The sequence below is a fragment of the Salmo salar genome, chromosome 01 (genome assembly GCF_965601325.2).
Source record: "Salmo salar chromosome 01, fSalSal1, whole genome shotgun sequence".
Classification (NCBI taxonomy): Eukaryota; Metazoa; Chordata; class Actinopteri; order Salmoniformes; family Salmonidae; genus Salmo; species Salmo salar.
Window position 1 is genome coordinate 67,499,158 of NC_138291.1, and position 10,962 is coordinate 67,510,119.

Sequence of the window (10,962 nt, forward strand, 5' to 3'; positions counted from 1 at the left end):
CTGGAACTCTCTCTTATTGGTCTATTAACTAATTTACTGCATGGTGATGTCACAATGGAAGGCCAAAACTCCACCCTACCAAAATAGGCCGAAATATCAGGTTGTCTTTTCAAACAACTCTTACACTTTAAGCGTATTAGCATAATTTTCACAATTTCATCGTATTATCCTAACCTAATAGTGTGGAAATATATATAAAACACAGGTAAACCTAGTTTTTGACTGTACTGGGCCTTTAACAGTTGGTCTTTCTGAACAACCCTTTACTCAGGCCTAAAAAAAAAGTGGGTAGAAAGGGTGAACAAATGACTGCAAAATAAATAAGCATGTCTCTTTTATTACACCCCACTTAAGAACCGTATTCTCTGTGAGAGAACTACTGTGACCAAAAGAGCTTGGTCTATCACTGTCCCGCCTATGATAGACATGTTCAGACATCAGGGATTTAATGGGACTTTGTGCTTCAGGGAGAAGGATCTCAGGGGCCGCTTTCAGCTTGGGGCCAAACCGTGTTGTTTAGAGTACTTTCACCCTCCTCTCCTGCCAGCCACTTCCATCATGACTGAGATGCTCATAAATAAGTGCTGTTTGAATGCTACCCCCTCCCATCTACTGTACAGTGTACATTATTGATTATTTGTTCTTAACTCCCATTATTTATTCCAGTGATCAAGTGGAAACCACTCCTTTCACTCTCAATTTTGTCATTATAATCAGTTGTGACTTTGTTATTCAGTGATTAATTTGTAAACAATAAAATAAAAATGGAGTACCAGTCCGCCACGTTATGAGTTGACATGGCTAAGTGATGAAGGAAAGCTAGATGACCTTAAGACAGAAAGAGCGACACACAAGACATGGGCTGTACATGGGAAAAGCTGGCTGCAGTAAAAAGGACAAAGTGCTTTACATGGTAAAGCTTCTCCCTACATCCCTTCTGGCTAATTTGCAGACTATTCCTTACACATTATCATGCTAAATGTCCTTCAGTTTCCAGTGCTTAAAACCATCCATGGAGAAGTGAGCTGTGTCATTGTCTGCCTCGAACGTGCAAGGTCCCCTACAGTCACTCAAGTCTCCCCTCACTCACTAGCTTATCTCTAAAAAGTCACTGGGCCATCTCTAAATGTGTCACATACTCATCGTTCTGGGCTTGACTCAACGCAACATGCAACAATTTTTCTTAGTTACAGTTCAATTAAGGAAATCAATTGAAATTAATTTATTAGGCTCTAATCTATGTATTTCACATGACTGGGCAGGGGCGCAGCCATGGGTGGGTCTGGGAGAGAATAGGCCCACCCACTTGGGAGCCAACCCAGCCAATCAGAATTAGTTTTTCCCAACAAAAGGGCTTTATGAGACAGAAATACTCCTCAGTTTCATCAGCTGTCTGGGTGGCTGGTCTCAGACGATCCCGCAGGTGAAGAAGACGGATGTGGAGGTCCTTGGGCTGGCGTGGTTACGCGTGGTCTGCGGTTGTGAGGCCAGTTCTCTAAAACGACATTGGAGGCAGCTTATGTCTCCAATGTCTTTTAAACATTGAATTTTCTGGCAACAACTCTGGTGGACATTCCTGCAGTCAGCATGCCAATTGCATGCTCCCTCAAAACTTGAGACATCTCTGGCATTGTGTTGTGTGACAAACCTGCACATTTTAGAGTGGCCTTTTATTGTCCCCACAAGGTGCACCTGTGTAATGATCATGCTGTTTAATCAGCTTGTTGATATTCCACACCTGTCAGGTGGATGGATTATCTTGGCAAAGGAGAAATGCTCACTAACAGGGATCTAAACAAATTTGTGCCAACAATTTTAGAGAAATAAGCTTTTTGTGCGTATGGAAAATGTCTGGGATCTTTTATTTCAGCTTATTATGAAACATCAGACCAACACTTTACGTTTATATTTTTGTTCAGTGTAATTCCAGTTTCAAACAGCAATATTGGGATTCTGTGAAGGTTCAAGGAAGAAAGTCTACTGCAAAGTTGGTTTCTAACAGTACCCATCCAACGTGACAGTAGCCTCTGCAAAGTCCCCAACAACCGGATGTTCCAATTTTCAGGGGAAATGGAAAGTGAGCAAGTGATGCAACTTCTCCTTTTGGACATTAACAAGGCGACACTCCCTCTTAACTCCTCCTCGACATTTACTGGATTGATTGAACAGTGCAGAAGAGAACCTCCCATGACAGTGTTTTTTTCTTCTAGTCAAGACTAGTATGTAGGGGATCTAGCTTCAGACGTTTCTTTTATGCCTGCTATGTTAGCGTAACTAATGTGACTGTAAACAACCAAATGTGATGTGGGGGTAAGCAGGGCACAAAAAATATATACAAGGCGTAGGATAACACTGCAGGGTAAAGGATCCTCTCACCACAATTGGAACAAACTTCTTTCCAGTCGCTTGCATTGTGTGTGTAGTTACGAGCCAGTGTAACTGTCAAAATGGAAGGCACTGGACTATGAATTGAGGTCATATTTGTCACATTATCAAAAGGTCCATACACATTTAGCCCAACCAGCTTTGAGTGTGTGAGGTCTATTGGTTTGACAAGACAGGCAGGAGTTGCCTTGTTCCCAGGCTGTAACACATTTAGACACTACAGGGAGAACCTTTCCATCAGAATTACCTAGGGAGAAGCCATTCTAGTCAGTGTCAGCAGTAATGGAGGCAACCAGCAGTGCAAGAACAACAGGTGTAAGAAGCAGACAGGTCTATGTAGAAGCAGTTTTTTTCTACTGCTAGCTCTGATGCAGCAGTGTTGTCTGGTTAGTAAAGCTACAGTAAGTTGTGTTTTCGCCCTGTCGACCCCATACAATACGCAAAAGCTGAGCTAGCTCTGCTCAGGTGGTCAGAGCATACTACTCAAGTAGCACAACTGAACTGCATTGGTAAAGCACAATAAAAGAAATCAACTACATTTGTTAAGTGCAGCAAAGCGCATACAGTTTCAGTGTTATTATAGAAGAATGAGCAGAGTGACATTAACGTTGTCATAAAAATAATGTAAGCACCCATTATAGTAGAGGCAAAGGAAAACTGAATAAAAACTATTCTTCGTCATCTAAATAGGCAACCGCATGATTCATAAAAATACATCGCTTGTTAAAAGGAAATTAAATCCTAATGACAGTTCAAAGTTGAGTGTCTAGAACCGTGCAGGCTAACAAAATGATAGTTTACATACATAACTGACAATAATAAAGGAAACACCAACATAAAGTGACTTAATAGGGCGTTGGGGCCAGAACAGCTTCAATGCACCTTGGCATAGATTCTACAAGTGTCTGGAACTTGGGCGGGATGCGACATGGATGGTGGTGAAAAATGCTGTCTCAGGCACCGCTCCAGAATTTCCCATAAGTGTTCAATTGGGATGAGGTCTGGTGACAGACAGCAATGGAATATGGTTTACATTGTTTTCATGCTCATCAAACCATTCAGTAACCACTCGTGCCCTGTGGTTGGTGGCATAGCCGTTGTAGCCAAAATAATGGCCTGCCAAGCATTTTTATACATGCCCCTAGGCATGATAGGATGATAATTGCTTAACTCAGGTTCCCCACCTGTGTGGAAGCATCTGCTTTGAATATACTTTCTCAAGTGTTTCCATTACTTTGGCAGTTACCACCATCTCTCTTCTTTTTTGTAATAAGCACATCACCCCAAAAAAAATATTGAAAAAAATCTTGCCTGTCTCACAAAAAAAAGAAAAAGGTTTGAAGGCCGCAGAACATTTTGCTTTTCTTAAATTGTTAAAAGAAAGCAAAAATAGTGCAAGAGGTAATGGTACAATTGGATGCTTAAAGTTGGTGATGCAGATGTGACGCAGCATGATCCAGGAAAAGCGGAGTGGGTCTATCCATACGGAGAGGTCGGACAAACCGGTTGCCGTTTATTCCATTATAACGTCCTCCGTCCCTAAATCAAAAACACATCCACTGAAGAGTCAGGCTCCAACAGACTAGCTTTTCCATGCTAGACAGAAAAGTAAAACCCCATGAAGCTTGACATTCCCCCCAGAATAGAGATCAAACTAAGCCAAACAGATATACACAGCGGAATACCCCACCTGCGCATGCCTTTTATTTTCAGGGCTGGCACTTCCTCTGTAATATAGAAGAACTATCTTTGATTGGTTTGGACGCCCTCCTATCCCGGTGCGTCAGTTAATTGAGCCCCCCCTCCCCACATGTTCGCATCTACTAGGTCTGTGAGCCACGGACTGAGGCGTCGCCGTCCGGACTGAGGGCGGCTGGGCGGCCCTGCACCAACACACTGGTGGAAACTGGGGGCAACTGCCCCACTTCGCTCACAAGGTTCTCGTACTCGCTGCTGTCCTCATTATCATCATCATCATCTTCCTCCTCGTCGTCATCATCCTCTTGCCCTGCGGCCTGTCTGTCCAGGGAGTCAGAGCTGGATCCGTCCCCGTTTCCCAGGTAGGGCGTACCAGGGCTAGGAGCAGGGTTGGGGCCAGCACTGAGGCCCAGACCTAATGGGCTGGGAGAAGGGTGGCCGGGGGAGCCCACAGCCTGGGGCCGGGGGAGGAGCGCAGCACTGGTAGGGGAGGATGAGAAGGGGAGAAGTGAGTCATTCTGCAAGGAGAGGAGGTCTGCGTAGGCAGGAGGGTTTGCGGAGGGCCCTGGCCGCTCGGGGGTGGATGGGGTGTGGAAGGCCACTCTGGACAGGAGGGAGGTCTCCGGGGGCTCTGTGTTCTCCTCAGGAGTGGGACGTGGCTCAGGGTTCTGTGCTTCCTGGAGTCCTGAATGACAGAGAGACAAATAGGCTAATATTTAAAAAGGGGAGGGGTTCAATAAGCAACAAAAAACATTTTCTTTTTCAGAAATACATTTGATTTGCGTAATACCACATTGCAAAATACCTCCCCGCATATAGTTACAGGGAGATGATAGTTGATACATGAATCATTTTTCATGAGAATGAATTTGAGCAGCCAAATTCAAACCCAAATAAGTTACATACTTCTCTCTTCATCTGTGGTTTTTCGTTTCCTGAGAACAATTTGCTGTTTGAGTTTGTTCACCTCCTCCTGGACTTTCTCTTTCACACGTTCACTCTGCTCAACCTCTCCACATACAGACTGAAACAGGAAAAAAGCTAACAATTCAAGAATCATATCATCACTATTTTTCTATGTGCCTTCAGAAAGTAGTCAACCTGTTGAATTTTTCCACATTTTGTTTTGTTACAGCCTGAATTAAATATGTAGTAGATTTTGTGTCACTATTCTACACACAATAACCCAAAATGTGAAGGAATTTTGTTTTTAGAAATGTTTACAAAATAATTAAAAATGAAAAGCTAAGAGAGTCAAAAAGGTATTCAAAAATCACATAACTTGCATTGACTCACTGTGTGCAATAGTGGTTTACATGATTTTTGTTATAACTACCCCATCGATGTACGCCAGACATAGAATTCTGTAAGGCCCCTCAGTCAAGTCGTGAATTTCAAGCAGACGTTCGACCATAAAGACTAGGGAGGTTTTCCAATGCCTCGCAAAAAAGGGCACCAATGGTAGATTGGTAAAAATAAAAGCAGACACCGAATATCCCTTTGAGCATAGTGAAGTTATTTATTACACTTCGGAGGGCGTATCAATACACCCAGTCAATACAAAGATACAGGCATCCTTCCTAACTCAGTTGCTGGAGAGGAAGGAAACCGCTATGGGATTTCAATATAAGGCCAATACACAGGAGATTGGTGGCACTGGTAATGGCTGGAGCGGAATGGTATCAAATTCATGGTTCATGTGTTTGATGCCATTCCACTGGCTCCGTTCCGGCTATTATTATTAGCCATCCTCCCCTCAGCGGCCTCCTGTTGGCCAATAGTAATTTTAAAACAAAGAAGGAAGCCTGTACAGCATACTCAGGATTGCTATTCCCTGTATATAGCCATGTTATTTTTACTCTATATTTCTATTCATTGTGTACTTATTCCTCGTGTCACTATTTAAAAAAATATATTGTTAAAAGGATTCGTAAGTAAGCATTTCACTGTTATTCTACACCGGTTGTTTACGAAGCACGTGTCAAATAAAATGTTATTGGATTTGAATAAAGATATTCCAAAACATGCATCATGTTTGCAAGAAGGCACTAAATGAATACTGCAAAGAATGTGCCAAAGAAAAATCAACCTTTTGTCCTCAATACAAAGCATGAAGTTCGGGCAAATCCAACAACACTGAGTACCACCACTCTTCATATTTTCAAGCATGGTGGTGGCTGGCTGCATCTTGTTATGGGTACACTTGTCATCGGCAAAGACTAAGGAGATTTTTGGGGGATGAGCAGAAACGCAATAGAGCTAAGCACAGGCAAAATCCTAGAGGAAAACCAAGTTCAGTCCGCTTCCCGACACTGGAAGACAAATTCACATTTCAGCAAGACAACAACCTAAAACAAGGCCAAATATACACTGGAGTTGCTTACCAAGATGACATTGAGTGTTCCTGAGTGTCCTAGTTACAGTTCTGACTTAAATTGGCTTGAAAATCTATGGCAAAACTTTAAAATGGCTGTCTAGCAATGATCAACAACGAACTTGACAGAGCTTGAAGATTTTTTTAAATAAATATTGAATAATCCAGGTGTGCAAAGCTCTTAGACTAACACAAAAAGACTCACAGCTGTAATTGCTGCCAAAAGGTGTTTAACATCTATTGACTCACGGGGTTGAATACTTATCTAAATCAGGATACATTAGGGTTTTATTATTCATACAATTTTTGACAGAGTATTTTGTGTAAAAATAATTACATTCATTTGAAAATCGCACTTTGTAATGCAACAAAATGTGGAAAGGTTCAGGGGGGCGTTGAATACTTTCTGAAGGCACTGTAGCTATGGTGTCAACCAAAGCACCACATTGCTGTTTATGCAAGTATAGTATGTGACTTGTATCAATTGAATGGTATGAATAGGAAATTTGCTGGCAGCCAACTCACTTGCACTTTATCTTGTAGTGCACCGTAGACTTGAAAAATTGTTCTGATATCCTTCATCACACCGTCTTTGTCAAAGAATTCAGCCCTGCAAAACATACAACACATCCCATTTCCATCAAACAAGATTCTCAATAATTAAAAATAAACAAGTTGACAGTGCCTACATGTGGGAGACACTCACCCATGCTCTTTGATGACCTTGGCGTAGTTGAGTGAGGTGTTGGGGACAGAGGAGACCTTGTATTCCTGCTGGCTGGTGTTGCCCAGGTTTGGGATGCTGAGGGTCACCCTCTGGTTGTACCTGCTGGGTGGAATCAGATAGTTAGTCTGATGATACACTACAGGCAGCCTAGCCCAAAATACCCTTAAACCCATTGATGGCTGGGGCCCTGTAACTTGTATGTAGGGCAGCAACAGTTTACTACTTTGCTTTGATTGATGCCCAGATCCAAAGGATCTAGTTGGGAGTTCAGAAGATGTAATAATCTGCTAATGTCCAGTTTCACCCACACACAATCCCGCGAGGCCTCCACCAACCCACTCTGAGCCAGACAGTAGCATTTAAGTCCCCAGCTTGATTCCAACACACAAGCCTTGAATCCCTACTGTGCTGTGCTGTCCATCTGACCCCAGATATAGAATGGCTAGACCTTACATAGTTGTTTAATCTATGTATGATGCATCTGAACGGTCCTTCTATAAGGTAAGCAGTCATGTGAACGTTAAGACATTCTGACTCTTAAGATGTCCGATACTGTAGGACATTTAAACTGATTTCATATATATTAGTTTCCTGCCCAGGGACAACAGACAAATCTGGTGCAATGGCATGCTGTACATTGTGCCTGACAAATAAATAAAGGAATAAAATACATTATGCCTATGCACCTGAGGAGCCTCCACAACTAGCAACCATTTTGTCTCAAAGGAGAGGCCACTACTGTTCGCCGCCTCTGTGGAATCTGTGCCACTGGATATTTATGCTTTTATCCAACTCTCACATACACTGACCTGCAAGCACAGGGTGAGAAACAGCCTGGGAATAATCACAGAGGAGGGTGGTTCAACAGCTAACGTAATGTACAGTTTGAATGCGTGGATTATAAAGGGCTCCATTGCCAAAATCCCTAAGAATCCCATTAAAGGTGTGTGGATTGTTCAGCATTGCCAACATATGCACCAGCCCGTTTGTGCATGCTGTTTGGTACTGCGTGCATATAGCTATGTGTAGGTAGTCCTACCTGCGATTGGGTCTGAACAGCACATATTCCAGGGCGTGTGTGGAGTTGTTGGCCGTGGAGATGAAGCTAAAGAGGAGGAAGACTAGGTCAGGCACGCCCAGGAGCTGGGTCAGCTGCTTATGGATGATCTGTTCCCTGAACGACATCTGCTGCTGCGTGTTCCTCCTGAACCTGTACCAGCCGATGACATTCTACGCGGGGGGGGGGGGGGGACAAGTACAAGACGGTCATTTAAAAGATGCACAGCCAGTGTTTTAGCTAGATACTACTGGCCAATAATACCACTAAATGTTCATACAAATAGACCCACAATAAATACTCACTTTCCGCCTGTCTTTAAGAATTCTGTTAAGACTCTCTTCATTGACTTGTCCAGCATAATCATAAAAGCTGGTGGGGGAAAGATACAGACAAAAAGTCAATTTCCTCACAGTAGCTCTGCATTTGTTACTCAAAACTCATGGTGGGGTGGGGCCACCTACTGTTCACTGAAAATTACATCCCTCATTTGTTGAATGAAAGTACTGTGCAGCATTTAACCTACAATGTGCACGATGGCATGATCAAGGCAAAGCTTAATCTCAGATTGGATAAATAATTTATCACTAGTCTAATTATATTCAAGCCCATAACTTGCACATAAACCAAGCAGTCATTTGGAAAAAACATTTTACTTTTTGTTATGTCACAAAATGTCATTAAGGACAACAAATTCCATCTAATTTTAAATAATATAATATCTTACCTAAATAGCTGTGCACAAGGTTCATGATTGTGGACTTCTGTTTAAAAAAAAAGAACATGCATGTATGGTTATTAAACTCCATCATATAGTGTTAGTCTAATGTCATCCTGTGTAGCTCAATTGGTAGAGCATGGTGCTTGCAACTCCAGGGTTGTGGGTTTGAGTCCCAAGGGGGACCAGTATGAATATGTATGGATTCAATACTGTAAGTCGTTCTGGATAAGAGTGTCTGCTAAATGACTAAAATGTAAAATAAATATATATATATATATATATATATATAAAATAATAAAATGTTGAGATGACTACAAATTGTAAGACTTTAGTCAGCCTACTGTAATATTGCATACAAAATACATTACTAGCTACATAACATATTGAACAGCTGCAGTAAAGGTCTTCCACTATAAACAGAAAAAACAAAAGACACTCCTTTTGATCTGAAACCTGCCAGTCCAGTTTGACAGAATTCCAATGTAGCATGGAGCATATAATCCACCAAGACAAGCCTGGAAACAAATAGGTTGGTTTCTTTGAGTTGGCTACCCAAGGCCTTACCTACTACTTGGAGTAGTTCAGAATTGCTGATCTGTGTATCACTGATGCTGACAGTTTCCTCATGCCTAACTTCTCCTAAAAGGAATCCCTCCTGTAGGATCAAAAAGTTGTTTATAATTATAAAATAGGCCTAGATAATAATAAACACTCAAACAGCACTGAGGCCTAACACTTTTTAAGCTCTCACTACACATTGTCAAAACAAATCATGTGTCAAATGTCAGGTAAAACATTAGGCAGCATCGACACACAACTCAGTTTGCTGACAGGTGTCAATCCAGTGTTCTAATGGTAAACAAAAACTTGTGTGGCTTGAATGCATGCTGATTTATTTGATAAATTCACTTCCTAGTTGTCCAACTAGCTAGCTTGCTAACTATGTGGTAACAGTGCTAGAATAAATTACTTGACAAAAACAATACAACAAACAATTATATAGCAATAAATATGGAGCTACATTTTTGGCCAGTTAACATTAGTTAGCTAGATCATAACATGACAGGCTAACTGGCTAGCATAACCGGCTAACTGGCTACAGTAGATAACGCGGAAACAATCTAGACAGTTAGCTTGCTCTACCTGTCTGACGATGACATGACCAGAATCTTAACTAGTTCATTTTTAGTGCTTGGTGTGCAGGAGATGCAATTGACATTTTGCAAATATAGTTAAATCAACCAACTAGTTATAGTTACATAAATGTTGCATTGTCAAACCTATACATATACAGTCGACACCGCGGAAGTCAGTTGGGTTGACATAGATAGCATAGCAGCCTAGCTTACTAACGTTAGCTAGCAAATGTCTCGCTATGTAAGTGATTGCGCTTAGTTTGCAGCTAGCTAGCAACAGGAAGATGACACTGGGAAATCCACTGACTTAATTTCAGACAATAACATCAAAATATACACCCAAGTTGTAACTAAACAAATGTATGCACTCTCTCCCAATTCATTAAAATGTTTCCTGTACTTACATGATCAGAGTTGCTGTTAGCGCTGTGATAACACACAGAACTAAAAGTATATCCCGAAATGGATGCCGCCATGATGGAAACATCCCATCAAAACTCAATGATAGCACCCCCCCCCCCCTCTAGATGATTCACCGGATGTATAAATATGAAGCATCCGGTTGGCGTTTCCACTCACCACCAAATATGGTGATGAGAGGAAGACCAGTGGCTGGTAGTAGGACAAAATGAAGCGAGATGGATTTTGGCCGACATTCTGCAAATTTTCTAATCGATTTGATCTCCATACAGTTTGTTTCAAAAACTAAAATGTGTTACGAATAGTGGACTAAGTTTTGTAGACTTGACCCTTTAAATGGCATGGTTTAGAAGGACTGCAAGGGCGAATTGAGTCAGTGCACACGCGCACTTCACAGAGTAGGCGTTCCCTATCAGAAAAATCTAAATACGTGCTAGGACGCGT

At 41.8% G+C, this 10,962-nt stretch overlaps 1 protein-coding gene across 2 annotated transcripts; it reads right to left on the reverse strand.

The window, feature by feature from the left end:
• Positions 1-317: 317 nt before the first annotated feature.
• Positions 318-10,649, reverse strand: abraxas2 (abraxas 2, BRISC complex subunit). Of its 2 annotated transcripts, none has more exons than XM_014204450.3 (9): positions 10,503-10,649; positions 9,527-9,617; positions 8,969-9,005; positions 8,547-8,613; positions 8,224-8,414; positions 7,164-7,283; positions 6,983-7,067; positions 4,990-5,107; positions 318-4,768 (listed from the first exon to the last, which is right to left on the reverse strand). In XM_014204450.3, exons 1-9 carry the CDS (start codon positions 10,572-10,574, stop codon positions 4,209-4,211), a joined length of 1,341 nt encoding a protein of 446 aa, XP_014059925.1. In that variant the 5' UTR covers positions 10,575-10,649; the 3' UTR covers positions 318-4,208. The 2 variants fall into 2 exon arrangements, with proteins under 2 accessions (XP_014059925.1, XP_014059913.1); XM_014204438.3 differs by having other exon boundaries at positions 7,164-7,286.
• Between the last annotated feature and the right edge of the window lie 313 nt (positions 10,650-10,962).

Bases quoted from the DNA above. Each gene is read 5' to 3' on its own strand.
- abraxas2 (XM_014204438.3), bottom strand. From the start codon at position 10,574: ATGGCGGCATCCATTTCGGGATATACTTTTAGTTCTGTGTGTTATCAC. The intron at 8,614-8,968 runs GTAAGATATTAT...TTCCCCCACCAG, and splicing joins CCTTGTGCACAGCTATTTAG to CTTTTATGATTATGCTGGAC. The intron at 5,108-6,982 runs GTGAGTTGGCTG...TTCCTGTTTCAG, and splicing joins CACTACAAGATAAAGTGCAA to TCTGTATGTGGAGAGGTTGA.